General features: G+C 44.7%; 1 protein-coding gene across 9 annotated transcripts in view; it reads left to right on the top strand.

The window, feature by feature from the left end:
* f (espin protein forked) overlaps positions 1-19,968 on the top strand; it is a 638,438-nt gene that overhangs the window by 433,927 nt on the left and 184,543 nt on the right. For 2 of the 9 annotated variants that reach the window (XM_053778206.2, XM_070087501.1), the window contains exon 1: positions 6,139-8,623. The exons of 5 other annotated variants lie outside the window; for them this stretch is intronic. In XM_053778206.2, coding sequence (XP_053634181.2) covers positions 7,332-8,623 — 1,292 coding nt within the window. In that variant the 5' untranslated portion in view covers positions 6,139-7,331. Of the gene's footprint in view, positions 1-6,138; positions 8,624-19,968 lie in introns of those variants that run through there. 2 more of the 9 variants (XM_053778205.2, XM_053778204.2) reach the window with 2 other exon arrangements.

Below are 19,968 nucleotides of genomic sequence, written 5' to 3'. Positions count from 1 at the left end.
ATACACATGTATATGTACATAAATGGTATAAGGTTAAGATTAGGACTTAGACACATGTGCAACATCTTTATGTGTAGACGTTTCATTATCCAGTGGCTGAAGAGCACCGTAGACTACGGTGCTCTTCACCAACTCCAAGACTGAGGGACTGATCTTTGGTACATAGTTCTACTTCACAGTGTGTCCTTGTATCGTACTGATAAAACTACCTGTCGGCGTAACATCTACAAATAAAGATACCCAAATGTTGCACATGTGTCTAATTCTTCTTGACGGTTGTATACATCTCAGCATATATGCGCCACGTGTTTACCTGAATCTCTTGAGAACATGTGTCATGCGACCTTAATGACCCTCGTGTCGTCGATAGGTTTTAAACTCTCCAGAGAAGAATCGGTTTCAAGGAGTCCAAATTCCCTCTCCCCCCACAAACCCCACTTCCCCCAGTCTCACTAAGTGATAACACGTGTGGATCTTCAAACTTCTTGAGGTTGTCCCGCTACCGCGTTTCCTAACGAGTCGTTTAATTTGCTTATTCGTGGTTAACTATAACTTTTGACGCCTTGCCTAACGTAACAGGAAAATGTAGTATTTCTTAGTTTATCGGAAACGTCGAAAATAGACGTTTGTAATCGGGTTGAACGTTTAAACGAGGATAATTTGCAATATTACCCAGTTTAATGAAGGTAATTGGCATTATGACACAGTTTAATGAAGGTAATTTTCAGCATTATACAGCTTAACGAGAATAATTTGCTTTATGACAGCGTTTAACGAGGATAATTTGCATTATGACTCACTTTAATTAACCAGGATAGTTTACAATTTGACACAAAGATTAACGGGAGAAAATATCCCCCAAAAAACCAACACAAAGATTCCGTTGCTATTTTGAAAGACATCACTGACTCACTGTTAAAAAAAAAAAATTAATTTTAATTGGACTTGATTTTTGTCTTATTTTTTGGCGTACAAATAATTTTTTTCGACTTGTCGAATATTAGTCTTCAGATGTTGGAGCAAGCGAGTGGAATCCTAAACTTATATTAGTGCAAGCTCACGATTAAAAAAAAAAATCTCCCCGTAACTGATTTGTCATTGTTTGTGTCTTCTCCCACACATGACGGTGCCGGCCATCAGCGGGCCCTCCGAAGCACGCTTCCTTCGTTGAATATTCAACGTGATGCATCTCATTAGCCTTCACGAAGCACTTTTGAAAAGAGCAGCGCTTTGTTGTCTTCAGCAAAGGTAAACGAAGAGAGTCTCTTAACCTCGTCAGGCAAGAAAACATTACAGCCTCGTCCTGCAAGAAAAACATTGCAACCTCGTAAATTAAAAACAAAATCCAATGCTTTTGTCTCATCTCTTTTTTTGGTGAATCAGACACTTGTGGCACACTTGGGTATCTTTATTGCGGAAACGTTTCGCCAGCCAGTGGCTTCCTGAGTGAAGAAGCCACTGGTTGGCGAAACGTTTTCTCAGTGAAGACGGCCAAACTTTGCACAAGTGTTTTACTTCATCCTCCTGTCGGTTCTCCGAACCATTTGTTGTTGCTGGTAGACAGCATCGGCAGTGTTAGTGCTGTTCTGTGGTTCCTTAATACATGTGGGGCAGTGTTATACGTCTCTAGAGACATTCATTTATTAAAATTGTTTTCCTCTGTGTTGAATTTTATCACGTCATTTATTTTTTGGCTTGATCAAGTCACGTTTCGCTCTGTGTTGAACTTTATCTGATTATGTTTCGCTCTGTGTAGGGCTTTATCTAATCACGTTTCCCCTTCTGTGTTGGGCTTTATAAATTAATGTTGTGCTATGTTTGAGATTTATCATATTTCGTTCTGTGAAGAGCTTTATCAAGCCATGTTAAGCATTTTGTAGGTCCTTTTCTTCATTTTCTCTCCGTATAAAGCCTTATACAGTCCTGCCTTGATAAAGTTCTTCACCGAGCGCAACCTCTTAATAAAGCCTTGTACTGCATTAGCAATATTTTTGAGCACCGGGTCTTCCAGCCATTTTGTGTCACCTTGCCTGATGACGTGTACACTGTTATGATACCCGCACGTCAGGATACTCGCAACCTGACAAACGGTTTCCGTAACATGCAGATCGTCCCAGAGGACCGTTAAAGAGTCTCGTAAACGTTCCGTGTTGACATTCTTTGGTTAATTGGTACCTTGACATCATAACGTAACACCAGACACGGTTACTGTAGTAGATTGTAGAAGCAATAGCTCCTGTCAGTGAATTATCGTGGAGGTGCCTTATGGTGTAAGCATTCCTTGGTTTTTCACACTTAGGAATGTTAAGAGGCCACCAGTTTTGGCTAGGTTTTTATTAGATGTGCAAGATATAAATGAAGGAAATATAAATTAGGTACCGAGGATGTTAATCAAGACAAAAACAACAACAACAACCTCGGAAATATTGAATTTCTTGTTAAATAAATTTCTATTAAATATATATATATATATATATATATATATATATATATATATATATATATATATATATATATATATATATATATATATATATATATATATATATATATATATATATATATATATATATATAAATGAGTAAAAGAAAAATAAAGAAAAACTTGTGAATACCGCATGATGAGTGTAGCACATATATTAGGTAGCTATAACATCTTAGGTTAAAAAAAAAGTAAGAATGGATGGATGTGAGTTGAGTGACGATAAAGCTCAAGGGAAAAGAAAATCAGTATTTTGGCTAGGTTAGGCTAGCTCGGATTTTCCTATAATTTTTATTTTCACCTTGTGACTCTCTTCCAAAATTGTTCATTGGACCTGCCTAGTATGGGCCTGATGTGAGTGTGAGTGTCCGAGGGTTCGATTCCTCCTCCACGGCAGAGGACTTATGGGTAGATGAATATGACACTTGTGCAGTGTTTGAGTACTATTTATATTTCAGAAACTTTTCTACTACGCAGCAGGCTTCTTCAGTCAAATACAGAGGTGACTGATATATTGTCGACTTTTGAAGACGAGTCTGAGGTGTTCAGTCTTGATAGAACACTTCAGAATTATTTCCCCATCTCCATCAACACTTCAGGATTCAACACTTTAGTCTCTTCTTTAGATATTTGTGCAACATCAGGGTATCTTTATTTGTAGACGTTTCGCCAACCAGTGGCTTTATCAGTACAATACAAGGACATAATGTGAAGAATTATATACAAAAAATGAAGTAAACAGTCCCGCAGCCAGGGTGCGGTGTGGTGTGGCGGTGGTGGGTGGTGTGGTGGTGGTGTGGTGATGGTGGGTGGTGTGGTGGTGGTGATGTGGTGGTGGGTGGTGTGGTGGTGGTGGTGGTGTGGTGGTGGTGTGGTGGTGGGTGGTGTGGTGGTGGGTGGTGTGGTGGTGGGTGGTGTGGCGGTGGTGGGTGGTGTGGTGGTGGTGTGGTGATGGTGGGTGGTGTGGTGATGGTGATGTGGTGGTGGGTGGTGTGGTGGTGGTGGTGGTGTGGTGGTGGTGTGGTGATGGTGGGTGGTGTGGTGGTGGTGATGTGGTGGTGGGTGGTGTGGTGGTGGTGGTGGTGTGGTGGTGGTGTGGTGATGGTGGGTGGTGTGGTGGTGGTGATGTGGTGGTGGGTGGTGTGGTGGTGGTGGTGGTGTGGTGGTGGTGTGGTGGTGGGTGGTGTGGTGGTGGGTGGTGGTGTGGTGGTGGTGATGTGGTGGTGGGTGGTGTGGTGGTGGTGGTGGTGTGGTGGTGGTGTGGTGGTGGGTGGTGTGGTGGTGGGTGGTGTGGTGGTGGGTGGTGTGGTGGTGGTGTGGTGATGGTGGGTGGTGTGGTGGTGGTGATGTGGTGGTGGGTGGTGTGGTGGTGGTGGTGGTGTGGTGGTGGGTGGTGTGGTGGTGGGTGGTGTGGTGGTGGTGGTGGGTGGTGTGGTGGTGGTGGTGGTGGTGGTGTGGTGGTGGGTGGTGTGGTGGTGGGTGGTGTGGTGGTGGTGGTGTGGTGGTGTGGTGGTGGTGATGTGGTGGTGGGTGGTGTGGTGTGGTGGTAGGTGGTGTGGTGTGGTGGTGGATGGTGTGGTGTGGTGGTGGGTGGTGTGGTGGTGGGTGGTGTGGTGTGGTGGTGGGTGGTGTGGTGGTGGGTGGTGTGGTGTGGTGGTGGGTGGTGTGGTGGTGGGTGGTGTGGTGTGGTGATGTGGTGGTGGGTGGTGTGGTGGTGGGTGGTATGGTGGTGAGTGGTGTGGTGGTGGGTGGTGTGGTGTGGTGTTGGGTGGTGGTGGTGGTGGTGTGGTATGGTGGTGTAGTGATATGGTGGTGGGTTGTGCATTGATGGGTGGTGTGGTGTTGGGTGGTGTGGTGTTGGGTGGTGTATTGGTGGGTGGTGTGGTATGGTGTTGGTATGGTGTGGTGGTGGGTGGTGTGGTGTTTGGTAGTGTGGTGTTAGGTGTTGTGGTAGTTGGTGGTGTCGTGGTGGATGGTGTGGTGTTGAGTGGTGTGGTGGTGAGTGATGTATTGGTGGGTGGTGTGGTGGTGGGTTGTGCATTGGTGGGTGGTGTGATGTTGAGTGGTGTGGTGGTGGGTGGTGTGGTGGTGGGTGATGTATTGGTGGGTGGTGTGGTGGTGGGTGGTGCATTGGTGGGTGGTGTGGTGTTGGGTGGTGTAGCTGTGGGTGATGTATTGGCGGGTTGTGGTGGTGGTGTGGTGATATGGTTGTGGGTTGTGCATTGATGGGTGGTGTGGTGTTGGGTAGTGTATTGGTTTGTGGTGTGATGTTGGGTGGTGTGGTGGTGGTATGGTATGGTGTTGGTATTGTGTGGTGGTGGTGGTTGGTGTGGTGGTGGGTGGTGTGGTGTTGGGTGGTTTGGTGGTAGGTGGTGTGGTGTTGGTGGTGTGGTGGTGGTGTGGTATAGTAGTTGTGTGGTGATATGGTGGTGGGTTGTGCATTGGTGGGTGGTGTGGTGTTGGGTAGTGTATTGATTTGTGGTGTGGTGGTGGTGTGGTATGGTGTGGTGTTGGGTGGTGGTGGTGTGGTGTGGTGGTGGTGTGGTGGGTGGTTATGTGGTGGGTTGTGTATTGGTGGGTGGTGTGGTGGTGGTGTGGTATGGTGGTGGTGGTATGGTGTGGTGATGGATGTTGTATTGGTGGGTGGTGTCGTGTTGGGCGGTGTTGTGTTGGGTGGTGTGGTGGTGGTTGATGTTGTGTTGGGTGATGTGGTGGTGGGTGATATATTGGTGGTGTGGTGGTAGGTGGTGTGGTGTGGTGGTGGGGTTGTGAGTGGTGTATTAGTGGATGGTGTGGTGGTAGGTGGTGTATTGGATGGTGGTTAGTGGTGTGGTGGGTGGTGGGGTGGTGTAATGGTGGGTGGTGTGGTGGTGTGGGTGTGTGTCGGCGGGCGGGTGGCGGGCGGGTAGTGGCGGTGGTCGGTGAACTTGGAGGTTCAGTAGGGATGTGCACGTTGAGGTGTGAGGTAGTGTGCATCACCCACACTCCTGCTTCACCAGGTGCCAGCCTCCTCCAGACCTTCTGTTGTTTACTTTCCACACCCTCGTTCAGCCAGAGATCACACCTATGCTCAATGTGTACTGCCTCAGTCAAGTGATTTTGAGAGGGGTGATCATCTCGCGTCGTGAGATCAATGGATATTTTTTTCATATAAGCTGCGGTGCGACTGTTAAATTGGACCAGTTTTTCTTATAAGCACCGAGAATTATTAAGCGAGTTTTTTGTGACAATTTGCAATCATTTTATCACGGGCGTGAGTCCTGACCGTCCATCATGTGGTTCTGATATTCAAAGATGATTTACAGTGCATCACTAAAACACGTGTTTAATTCCACGTGTTTCACCACGACTTTCCACTTTTTTTTTTTAAGAAAAATATAAAATATTGAAAGTTATCTTGGTGACTCTAATTCTGATTGTGTTGTGCTTTAGTGACAATCATAAACGGGATCATCCTCGTCGCTTCCTGCCAGGGTTGAGACGTCAGCGATACACCGTCAGAAGGAAGTGTATCGCCAACAGATGGAGAATTAACACACACACACCCACACACACTTCCCTGCGTCCTCACACCGATCAGTTCCACTACCGTTAAGGAAAACAACTTGAACCATTGGTCAGTGTATTTCGTAACAAAAAAAAAATCCATTGTGTTCAGAAAAGAAACTAATTTAATGACAGACTTGGGAAATTAATGACTTCGCGACGTATTTTGTTTGAGAGTGTTGCAAAACAGACCTGGCATTGTGTATGGTAGTTGGTGTATGTCAAGACAGAGTGACTAGAGGATAACGTTGATACACCACATTAAGTAGGCGCTGACAATTCACTGTTCTCCAAGAAGCCAGCCCCCACCTCAAACAGCAGCAACAGCCAGGCAATAAAAACATTTACGGTAGTACCTGATAGACGCACATCTGTCGCCTGCAACTGTTCCGCCGCCCACAGCCTTGTCCGCAGTGGTCAGGGAAACATTGCTCTCCACACATTCCTCGCAGACTTTTTGTTTGTTTGAGCTACTCTATTGATGAACCCTCTGCTTCTTTGACACCTAGTGAAAAAAGTACCCCTTGAGTCACACCCACATAAACTTAATGTCAGTAGATGTTTTTGCAGCAGTTTTACTAGCTCAGTCACATGATAAATATATACTTGAGTTGCCTGATCGCCATTGTCAGTATCATTCATGCAGAATGTGGATGACTGGATGACTTCGCAGTTAAAAAAAAAATGCATCACAACTTCATGGACGACGGGAAGACAGTCTGAATTACTAGATATTAGAGAATCGGGAGTCAAAGATCCCGACAGTTCAGCACTTCCTCTCACCCTGAACACTGCACCCATCACACCAAGCCCACCGCTGCACCCTCTCCCATCCCTCCCATTAGTACCCGAAAATAGTGCTCCCTGCCTCTCTTCCCTATTAACTCCATTCCAGAGAGGTGCCCCACACTCTCTGCCTCAGGCACCATCGTGGTCTGGAACAGCATCTTTCACCTGTTCTGAGAGGAAGCCGTGAACCCAGGGTAATGCACCTGGTGATTGACTCATCCCGGCAGTCTTCACCTGCCTCGCAGATTACACTTGGTCTTCACTCTTCGTGTGTTATTCTGCGTATTGTTTTGAGTGAAGAGAGAAAAGTGGATACTGAAAAATAATTATTCACGTGACATAATTTTACAAGCATACATTTGTAAAAGTATATCGGATCTGTGTCATCTGTTGTAATTGGTCGGCATGGGAGGGTAGACCTATGGGGTTGTGTGTAGTGTATGAGGCCGGGGTAGAGGTGGCTATGACCCTGCACTTATCACTCACTGTTGCTGGAGCCTCGCCTCACTCCCCTCATGGGCTGCCTGCTCAGCGTCTCAAGCAACACTTGCGTCAACGTGGTGGACCTGGCAGCTGTAGGAGGTCTCGGAGATGTCTCCCTCCACAGGAAGAAGCGAGCTAGCCTCCTCTCCGCTAGCCGCTACTCTTCCCTCTTCTCTACCAAGAGAGGCAACAAAGATGGGGGGCAGCAGTCCCCTGCTGCCCCTAGGCGGCCAGGGTTACTCGTCGCTGATGCTCTGAGGAACCTACAGAGGGCACATTCCTTCAGACACGGAGAATGTTACCTCTGTAATTACAAAAATAAGTCGTGTAATGGCGTGTGTATCCATCGCGAGATCTTCACATCGGTTAAGCCTGGGTACTACTCCAGTTATTACACCCGAGATTCCCATAATGGAGGGAAGAGAGGTGGCACCCTCAGGAAGTCATTCAAAACTCTCCCATCATCCAGGGAGAGCGACGTCTTCAGTATAGACTCTCTCTCTAAAGGTACCGTCCTTAGACGAACCATACAAAGAGGTTCGTCCGGGTCTTTCAAAGCTAAAAACAGAAAGTCTATGAGGTCTATCACTGCCTTTCCTTCGGATGCGCCGCCTCCCGAGTTGGGCATCAAGCCACAGGTCTCGTATAGACTCGCAAGGCGCAGTCTTGGAAACGAGATGTACGAAGCCTCTGTTACCAGCTACGAGGAGAATGAAGCGCTGGCTACTCTGCAGGACATCATATATGCTAACAGCATCCACGATTCGCCTTATCCATCCAGTGCTGAAAATACTGAAGATGATAACGCTTATGAATCGATAAGACCACCTTTGCCGAAGAAGAACCGGAGTAGACCTGATGATGATCCTGAAACATATTATGACCTCTCGGTTTCAGTGTCCCAGCGGAAAGGAACACTTACTGCTAGTGATTTCGGTCTCTTAAAGGGTTCCAAGGACAGCCCCCCGCTCCTGAAACCACTGCCATCCAAACCTACCTACTACTCCCTTCAAGAGCCCACCTTCTCCAATGACCGAACAAACTTGGTCCCATCAACAGCAAATGAGGGCAAGGAGAGTCAGTACCCTCTTGGTTATGAAATTTGTAATGCTCAGAATTGCCGTAGCGAGGATGGAGGATGTGTCAACACCTTGGATGGTAACTTGCACACGAAGGGGAACTATGTTTTGGAGAAGGGTTGTGGCAGCATCTCTGACAGCGACGAATACGAGTGTGCCAGATATCACAGACAAGGGCCATATGACGTCCCAGCGTCGAAGACACTCCAGATGACCGTCAAGGAGAAGATTGTAGTGATGGAGAGGTAATTATTTTTTTTACATTTTTGTAAGAATAAGACAATTAAGAAACGTTGCCTGAGTTGAGTGAGAGGAACTATTTTATAATATACGAGAAGATGACCACTGCAGTAGGCACACTCACCCGTTGCCAAGGCAACTCTTACACCCATCCAATTTAATTTTTAGGCTGGAGGTAAACGCGACCAGACAGCTGCTACAAATTAAAGGAAAGTTTATTAGAACTGACTCCAGAGTGATGTATGTGAGCTTTCTCTGACTGTTGCTTTTACTTTGCTCGTTTATGAGAGTATTTATAAGAATTTTCGTTAGTTTTGAAGCTCAAGTGATTTCCGGCAACTTAATAAATGGTGTTCAAAAACTGAGGTGAGAGTTTGTCAATGTTCTGTTTTGGTTCTTAGCTCTGGTTTATCGCGCTCCCACTGGTTCTGTGACTCGAAATGGGAAACCCAGTAATTCCACGAGTCTAGAATGAACATCTCACTTGTTCCACGAATATTAATTAGACACCTCACTTGTTCCACGAGCCTATATTGGACACCACACTTGTTCCACGAGCCTATATTGGACACCACACTTGTTCAACGAGCCTATATTGGACACCACACTTGTTCAACGAGCCTATATTGGACACCACAATTGTTCAACGAGCCTATATTGGACACTACACTTGTTCAACGAGCCTATATTGGACACCACACTTGTTCAACGAGCCTATATTGGACACCACACTTGTTCAACGAGCCTATATTGAACACCACACTTGTTCAACGAGCCTATATTGAACGCCACACTTGTTCCACGAGCCTATACTGAGCATCACGCTTGTTCCACGAGCCTATGTTGAACACCACACATGTTCCACGAGCCTGTATTGAACACCACACATGTTCCATGAGCCTGTATTGTACACCACACATGTTCCATGAGCCTATATTGAACACCACACTTGTTCAACGAGCCTATATTGAACGCCACACTTGTTCCACGAGCCTATACTGAGCATCACGCTTGTTCCACGAGCCTGTATTGAACACCACACTTGTTCCACGAGCCTGTATTGAACACCACACATGTTCCACGAGCCTATATTGAATACCACACATGTTCCATGAGCCTATATTGAACACCACACATGTTCCATGAGCCTATATTGAATACCACACATGTTCCACGAGCCTATATTGAACACCACACATGTTCCACGAGCCTAAATTGAACACCACACATGTTCCACGAGCCTGTATTGTACACCACACATGTTCCACGAGCCTATATTGAATACCACACATGTTCCATGAGCCTATATTGAACACCACACATGTTCCACGAGCCTGTATTGAACACCACACATGTTCAACGAGCCTATGTTGAACACCACACTTGTTCCACGAGCCTATATTGAACACCACACATGTTCCACGAGCCTATATTGAACACCACACATGTTCCACGAGCCTATATTGAACACCACACATGTTCCACGAGCCTATGTTGAACACCACACTTGTTCCACGAGCCTATATTGAACACCACACATGTTCCACGAGCCTATATTGAACACCACACATGTTCCACGAGCCTATATTGAACACCACACTTATTCCACGAGCCTATATTGAACACCACACATGTTCCACGAGCCTATATTGAACACCACACATGTTCCACGAGCCTATATTGAACACCACACATGTTCCACGAGCCTATATTGAACACCACACATGTTCCACGAGCCTATATTGAACACCACACATGTTCCACGAGCCTATATTGAACACCACACATGTTCCACGAGCCTATATTGAACACCACACATGTTCCACGAGCCTATATTGAACACCACACTTGTTCCACGAGCCTGTGAGTGAACGTGTGATGCTGTGAGTGAACGTGTGATGCTGTGAGTGAACGTGTGATGCTGTGAATGAACGTGTTGATGCTGTGAGTGAACGTGTTGATGCTGTGAGTGAACGTGTGATGCTGTGAATGAACGTGTGATGCTGTGAGTGAACGTGTGATGCTGTGAGTGAACGTGTTGATGCTGTGAGTGAACGTGTGATGCTGTGAGTGAACGTGTGATGCTGTGAGTGAACGTGTGATGCTGTGAATGAACGTGTTGATGCTGTGAGTGAACGTGTTGATGCTGTGAGTGAACGTGTGATGCTGTGAGTGAACGTTTGATGCTGTGAGTGAACGTTTGATGCTGTGAGTGAACGTGTGATGCTGTGAATGAACGTGTTGATGCTGTGAGTGAACGTGTGATGTTGTGAGTGAACGTGTTGATGCTGTGAGTGAACGTGTGATGCTGTGAGTGAACGTGTGATGCTGTGAGTGAACGTGTGATGCTGTGAATGAACGTGTTGATGCTGTGAGTGAACGTGTGATGCTGTGAGTGAACGTGTTGATGCTGTGAGTGAACGTGTGATGCTGTGAGTGAACGTGTTGATGCTGTGAGTGAACGTGTGATGCTGTGAGTGAACGTGTGATGCTGTGAGTGAACGTGTTGATGCTGTGAGTGAACGTGTGATGCTGTGAGTGAACGTGTGATGCTGTGAGTGAACGTGTGATGCTGTGAGTGAACGTGTTGATGCTGTGAGTGAACGTGTGATGCTGTGAGTGAACGTTTGATGCTGTGAGTGAACGTGTAATGCTGTGACTTAGCCTCTCATCCTTCCCACTGAAGTCAAGACTCCACCAACCATGAACAAGTTGAGAGACAGACATTCATCTTAGTGGATACCAGAACGATGGAAGTCTGAAGACGCTAAATTTACCATCACCAATAAAACACTCACAAAAATCCAATTTTAAAAGCAATTTTTTCTCTTGCTGTTGTTTGTCCTTCTTTCTTTTCTTCTTCCTCTTCTTCTTTTTCTTCTTTAGCTCACTCCTATCCTACCTCAGCTCACTCCTCTCCTACCTCAGCTCACTGCTATCCTATCTCAGCTCACTCCTATCTTACCTCAACTCACTCCTATCATACCTCAGCTCACTGCTCTCCTACCTCAGCTCACTCCTATCATACCTCAGCTCACTCCTATCCTACCTCAGCTCACTGCTCTCCTACCTCAGCTCACTGCTATCCTACCTCAGCTCACTCCTATCCTACCTCAGCTCACTGCTATCCTACCTCAGCTCACTGCTATTCTACCTCAGCTCACTCCTATCCTACCTCAGCTCACTGCTATCCTACCTCAGCTCACTCCTATCCTACCTCAGCTCACTGCTATCCTATCTCAGCTCACTCCTATCCTACCTCAGCTCACTCCTATCCTACCTCAGCTCACTCCTATCCTACCTCAGCTCACTCCTATCCTACCTCAGCTCACTGCTATCCTATCTCAGCTCACTCCTATCCTACCTTAGCTCACTCCTATTCTACCTCAGCTCACTATCCTACCTCAGCTCACTGCTATCCTACCTCAGCTCACTCCTATCCTACCTCGGGTCACTATCCTACCTCAGCTCACTCCTATCCTACCTCAGCTCACTTCTATCCTACCTCAGCTCACTCCTATCCTACCTCAGCTCACTGCTATCCTACCTCAGCTCACTGCTATCCTACCTCAGCTCACTACTATCTTACCTCAGCTCACTCCTATCCTACCTCAGCTCACTGCTATCCTACCTCAGATCATTTTAAACTCAGCCCTATCTAGGGTATACTCTTCAGGTATATCATCTAATGTATACTAAGGTATACTATCTCAGGTATACTATTGAATCTAAGATATACAATATAAAGTATACTGGTATTATCTGAGGTTTATTGAATGCTGGAATACCTATTATTAAGAGTGTTACAGTACCTATTATTAAGAGTACTAGAATACCAGTATTAAGAGTACTTAAGTACCTGTATTAAGAGTACACTACCTTACATCTCTGGACCATCTGTGTCTAGCTTCCCACAATGAATCCTCGCCTCTGTGCTTGGCATTTCGAGAAACAAATTCCCTATCTGCTGCATCAAATCCTCTGCTTTATCTCACTAGTCATTATCAACAGTGCAGTATCGGCCAATATTAAGAGGTAAAAGGACACATGGGCAACTAACGCGTCATTTACTGTGGCAAAGTTTCGCCAAACGATTCTGGCAGTAAAATGTCACGTTAGTTGTCCATGTGTCCTTGTAGCTAACATATTGTCGGTAATTCTACCAACGTTATTACAGTATTAATAAAGTTGGATGCTCTCTCAACATGTAATTCCTTAACGCCGTGGTGATGGGAATACTTCGCGATGTTATTATGTTTTTGTTGTCGAAATTCAGTATAGCCTGTGAAGCGTATAGGGTTAATGGAGCTGGTAATCTGTTTGAAGGGTAATTGCTTGTCTAGTCGATTCGTTTGTGGTTAGTTACCTGCACCGGCAACTAGCAGGGTATGATGCTAGATGAATGCATCACTAACTAGTTAAGAAAAGAATACAGGAATGATGGAGCACTGCAGCAGGCCTACTGGCCCATGCCAGTCAAGTTGAAGTGTATCAGTAACTAGTTAAGTTTATTTGTAGGTACTTAAGTTTGCCAAAAGATATATAAGTTCATTAATAACTAAATAAATGCATGTGTGACTAGTTTAGTGTTTAAGTAACTGGTTAAAACAATCATAAACTAGTTACGCGTATGTGTGACTAGTTTAGTGTATCAGTAACTGGTTCAGTGTATCAATAATAATTGAAGTGTGTCATTGACTTGTTAGCGCATCAGTAACTAGTAACCTGGGTGATGTACTTGCCTACGTCCGTTACCTTTCTAGTCAAGTCCAAAAAAGTGCTGTAAGTCAGTCCAATTCATTTTATATATGATAAGAACACTGCGTCTATTATTATTATTATTAATTATAATGATTATTCTTTCACCTTCATTTTTTCTCATCATAAGATAGATGGTTATCAATAGATGGTTATCATAGGATGATAATCATATGATAGATGGTTATCAAACGATAGATAGCTATCATAAGATAACTGGTTATCATTGGATAACTTGGCTCTTGTGATAGGATATTGACCAGGTCGATCCACTAATCACAGTAACACAAATAAAATTTCTCAAGATAATAGGACACAATATCTCTGGTACATGTAGTAATTACAATTCACACAGAAATAATAAAGAGGCTAAAATAAAAATCACGAGTAAAGTATTACATAATTCTATTAACCGAGAATTATATGATTTATATGATTTGTGATCTAGAATTTAGAATTGTGAGAGTTAGTGACCTGATTTTTTTCCAGTATCTAATAGATTTCCGGTCACTATGACCCGGGATGATTTCAACAGTCGACTCTCCCAATACTCTAACATATTAAATGTTCATAAAAAAAGGCCAAAAATAGCGGTACATAACTGTGTGTGGAATAACTGGCAGGCAAATAACCATAATACTGTGTGAATACATACACACACACACACACAGGACAAGGTTACATGTCAGCCGGGACCATATACTGTATGGACACACACACACACACACACACACACACACACACACACACACACACACACACACACACACACACACACACACACACACACACACACACACACACCTGACAGGGAGGCAACAACGAGTCATGGTACGTGACGAGGTGTCAGAGTGGGCGCTTGTGACAAGCGGGGTTCCACAGGGGTCAGTCCTAGGACCTGTGCTGTTCTTGGTATATGTGAACGACATAACGGAAGGGATAGACTCAGAAGTGTCCTTGTTTGCAGATGATGTGAAGTTAATGAGAAGAATCAAATCGGATGAGGATCAGGCAGGACTACAAAGAGACCTGGACAGGCTACAAGCCTGGTCCAGAAACTGGCTCCTTGAGTTTAACCCTGCCAAATGCAAAGTCATGAAGATTGGGGAAGGGCAAAGAAGACCGCAGACACAATATAATTTAGATGGCCAAAGACTGCAAACCTCACTCAAGGAAAAAGATCTGGGGGTGAGTATAACACCGAGCATATCTCCTGAGGCGCACATAAATCAGATAACTGCTGCAGCATACGGGCGCCTGGCAAACCTACGGATAGCGTTCCGATACCTCAATAAGGAGTCGTTCAAGACACTGTATACCATTTACGTCAGGCCCATACTGGAGTATGCAGCACCAGTTTGGAATCCACACCTAGTCAAGCACGTCAGGAAATTAGAGAAAGTGCAAAGGTTTGCAACAAGACTAGTCCCAGAGCTACGGGGATTGTCGTACGAAGAAAGGTTGAGGGAAATCGGCCTGACGACACTGGAGGCCAGGAGGGTCAGGGGAGACATGATAACGACATATAAAATACTGCGCAGAATAGACACGGTGGACAAAGACAGGATGTTCCAGAGATGGGACACATACACAAGAGGTCACAATTGGAAGTTGAAGACTCAGATGAATCAGAGGGATGTTAGGAAGTATTTCTTCAGTCATAGAGTAGTCAAGTCGTGGAATAGTCTAGAAAGTGAAGTAGTGGAGGCGGGAACCATACATAGTTTTAAGGCGAGGTATGATAAAGCTCATGGAGCAGGGAGAGAGAGGACCTAGTAGCAATCAGTGAAGAGGCGGGGCCAGGAGCTATGACTCGACCCCTGCAACCACAAATAGGTGAGTACAAATAGGTGAGTACACACACACACTCAGATGAGTCAAAGGAATGTTAGGAAGTATTTCTTCAGTCATAGAGTTGTCAGGCAGTGGAATAGCCTAGAAAGTGACGTAGTGGAGGCGGGAACCATACATAGTTTTAAGACGAGGTTTGATAAAGCTCATGGAGAAGGGAGAGAGAGGACCCAGTAGCAACCAGTGAAGAGGCAGGGCCAGGAGCTATGAATCGATCCCTGCAACCACAAATAGGTAAGTACAAATAGGTGAGTACAAATAGGTGAGTACAAATAGGTGAGTACAAATAGGTGAGTACAAATAGGTGAGTACACACACTGGACCAGCATGTGGAAATTATTTTGGTCTACCAAAATATTCCACGAAACGTTTTATAGTGCTCAAGCTTGAGGAGCCCTTAACATACCCATTTACATAATATTTGTCTTTCTAGAAAGATTTAAGTAGTTACAGAAAGTAGATTGTAAACTTGTGAATTATTAATGCAGTTTTAGGGCTTAAATAGGTAGGAATAGGTCTATTATAGTAGTATTATTAGAGGTCACAGACCGGGCCGCGGGGGCATTGACCCCCGGAACTCTCTCCAGGTAAACTCCAGAAAACCGACATAACTTACTTGGATAGAGGAACTACTACAACAACGAAGCTTCCTCAAACACCAAGGATACCTACTAGTATCCAGACAAGCCCCAGCGAACTGGATTTACATTTCTGTCAGCATTATTGGCCAATTTTTCTTCTGAACCTTGGATTGAGAACGTTTTGCTGGGAGATTCTGGCGGATGCACAACACCGAAGCCCGTCATTGCTGAGATACTGAATGGAAGTGTAGCCTTTCCTCGTTCAAGTAACTTGACTTGCCTTGTACAGTTAGGAACTACACAACACCATAGTTCTGTGGAATTTTCTTGCACGAGCCACTGGCGTGCCCGAGTTAGTGTCTCGGGATGTCTGTGTCAACAGTTTTAGCTGAATTAGCTGCAGGTTAGGAGGCAGTAGTCGCAGAAATTTCCAAACACTAGACGTGTCGATACATCAATAAATTTGCAGCCACTTTGACCTTAAACTTTGGCGTGATCTGTAGACCTCCCCGCCAGGGTGATTAATCATGCGGCAGTGGACCACAATGCACAGTGGGGGGAGGGGATGTTGGGGGAAGGAGAGGGGCAAAGGTGAGGGAGGAGAGGCGAGGGGAGGGGTAATTAGGATGTGATTTGCACTCTCATTTCCGCCTGTTTGTGTATAGGGGAGGGAGGGACCTAGCCTTTCTCGCCCTGTGTCCTGGTGGTGAGCTGACCTTCGATTCTCCTGCTCTCTCTCTCTCTCTCTCTCTCTCTCTCTCTCTCTGTCTCTTTCTCTGTCTGTCTCTGTCTCTGTCTGTCTCTCTCTCTCTCTCTCTCTCTCTCTCTCTCTCTCTCTCTCTCTCTCTCTCTCTCTCTCTCTCTCTCTCTCTCTCTCTCTCTCTCTCTCCACTAATTGTTTTAGTAAGTTATTTTTTTGTCATTGAAATTGGGCTTTGGAAGCGAGGGAGTGCAGGGTGGGGAGAGAGAGCCTTCTGCTTCTTTGCTGTCCCAACTTCAACAATTTGTCCTGAAGTCGAGGTGGCTGGTTAGTTCAGGTAAAGTTTGTCTGGAAACAGGACAAGTGTTTCCTGACGCGGGACTTGGACTTATGATGACCCGCAGCAGGAGCTTTTGGTCATCTGATCGAGGCCTTCCGCTGGCTTACTGGTCCACCGCTTTAAAACTTATGGTTAAGATTATAACAATCCTTACCTTCTTTTTAGGTAGGTGGATGAATCGGTCCTTCTCAGCAGATACCCTCGATGATGGATGACAAGGTCTTTCCAGCTCTGTATCTCCTCCACTTCTCTTTCTAGAAACCTGAGTCTGGTATCTAGAGTCTGGAATCCAGAGTATATAATCCAGAATCTGTAATCCAGAGTCTAGAATCCAGAGTCTAGAATTCAGAATCTGCAATCCAGAGTCTAGAATCCAGAGTATATAATCCAGAATCTGTAATCCAGAGTGTAGAATGCAGAGTATGTAATCTAAATTTAGAATCGAGAGAATGAAATCCAAATTCAGAGTCAAGAGTCTAGAGCCGAGAATCTAGAATCGAAGATCGTAGAATCTAGACTCTCATCGTCCTAGAGTTTCCTCCTCAATTTGTGAATAAAAAAATGATTGAATACCAGTGATGGCTTTCTCACTGCCTTCAACTTGGTGTTGTCTCCCTGTCGTTCCAGTCAATTGGCGGGAGACAGTTCTGTTGTGGGAGAAAAATTTAATTGGAGGGAAGTGTCTTTTTTTATGAGCTATATTTTTTTACCAAGCCAGACACATCCGGGAGGTGATGGAGAGAGAGAGAGAGAAAGGGGGGACACACACAGACACACGTAGTCATACACTAGAGACAATCTCAGGCAATGTAATTGACAGTCAGTACAGTCTGACAGATAGCATTCAGCAGCGTTATTGACCGATGTAAAGACCTACAGAAAGCCTTGCACACTGAGTTGACTGTCATTCAGAGAGAGAGAGAGAGAGAGAGAGAGAGATATCTTTCTGTAACGGAATGGACTCTGTTGAATTTAATGCAAATGTTTTCACTTATAAACTGAAGTACAAAATAAAATGACACATTCAACAGTTTTTTGAAAAAATATCGTGTCAGTGTTCTACATATGCATATGTACATGTGTGCATCAACATACCGGTATATATACAAATGTATACACACACGTATTTTTAGATTTTGATTCATTATAATTTTATGATTGCTCTGTAATATTTATTTTGCAAGCATTGAGGATCGCGCATCGACTTAAATTCATCTTTTTTTTTTTTCAAGTCAGACTGAAGTGGTAACGAAATCCTTTGTCGGTACAATTACAAGGGACACCACATACATCACTTGTTCAAAACACCTCAACAACCTCTCCTTAGTCCTCTGTATAAGATTATTAGTAACCCAGCATCTCCTAATATTTACACCACACATTACCCTCAGAGACGACATCTCCACTGCCTCCAGCCTCCTCGGTGCAACATTCACAACCCATGCTTCACACCCATATAAGAGTGTTGGTACTACGATATTCTCAGACATTTGTCCCTTTTACCTCCATGGATAACGTTCTTTGTCTTCACAGATACCTCATTGCACTATCTTTTTTTGTCCTCGCCAATTCTATGGTTCGCCTCTTTCATAGACCCGCCCGACGACATGTTCATTCCCAAATATATGAACACATTCACGTCCTCCCTACTCCCTCCTTTCACTCTTATATCCAGTCTTTCATTACCTAATTTTTTACAACTCTCATGACCTTGCTCTTTCGATATTCACTTTTTTCATTTTCTTCTTTTGCATACCCTTCCAAATTCTTCCACCAATCTTTGCAGCTTCTTTACAGAATCACCCTAAAGCACCGTCACCGGAAAAAAGCAACTTCTGTATAAATTACTGAATGTAAAAAGAAGAAAAACCTTTGTTTTGTATTATTTACCCTGACTCTCCCCCCCCGTCTCCCGCCACACACACGTGACGAGGTATCTCAGTGGGCGCCTGTGACGAGCGGGGTTCCACAGGGGTCAGTCCTAGGACCAGTGCTATTTTTTGGTATATGTGAATGACATGACGGAAGAGATAATCTCAAAAGTGTCCCTGTTTGCAGATGATGTGAAATTAATGAGGAAAATTAAATCAGATGAGGACCGGGCAGGACTACAAAAAGACCTGAACAAGCTGGAAGCTTGGTCCAGCAACTGGCTTCTCGAGTTTAAACCCGCCAAATGCAAAGTCATGAAGATCGAGAAAGGGCAAAGAAGACCGCAGACAGAATATAGATTAGGTGGCCAAAGACTGCAAACTTCACTCGTGGATCTTGGGGTGAGTATAATACCGAGCACATCTCCTGAAGCGCACATCAACCAGATAATTGCTGCAGCATATGAGCTCCTGGCAAACCTGAGAATAGCGTCCCGATACCTCAGTAAGGAATCGTTCGAGACTGTACACCGTGTACGTCAGGCCAATACTGGAGTATGCAGCACCTGTTTGGAACCCACGCCTGGTCAAGCACGTCAAGAAATTAGAAAAAGTGCAGAGGTTTGCAACAAGGCCATTTCCAGAGCTAAGGGTAAAGTCCTACGAAGAAAGGTTAAGAGAAATCAGCCTGACGACACTGGAGGACAGGAAGAGTTAGGGGAGACATGATAACGAAATACAAAATACTGCGAGGAATTGACAAGGTGGACAGAGACAGGATGTTCCAGAGATGGGACACAGAAGCTAGGGGTCACAATTGGGAGTTGACTCAGATGAGTCAGAGATGTTAGGAAGTATTTCTTTAGTCACAGAGTTGTCGGGAAGTGTAATAGTCTGGCAAGTGATGTAGTAGAGGCAGGAACCATACATAGTTGTAAGACGAGGCATGATAAAGCTCATGGAGCAGGGAGACAGAGGACCTAGTAGCAATCAGTGAAGAGGCTGGGCCAGGAGCTATGTCTCGACCCCTGCAACCACAAATATGTGAGTACACACACACATGTATATATACATGTGTATATATATATATGCATATATATAGATAGATATATATATATATATATATATATATATATATATATATATATATATATATATATATATGTTAGGTTATAGCAAAATAATTACCAAAAATGAATCTGACGTGATTCTTGAAGAAAATACTTTCTCAATTAGGGAAAACAAGTTT

This window comes from Cherax quadricarinatus, chromosome 22 (genome assembly GCF_038502225.1).
Source record: "Cherax quadricarinatus isolate ZL_2023a chromosome 22, ASM3850222v1, whole genome shotgun sequence".
NCBI lineage: Eukaryota > Metazoa > Arthropoda > Malacostraca > Decapoda > Parastacidae > Cherax > Cherax quadricarinatus.
Note: the sequence above shows the minus strand (reverse complement) of the source record. Positions and strands in the feature narration are given on the sequence as shown.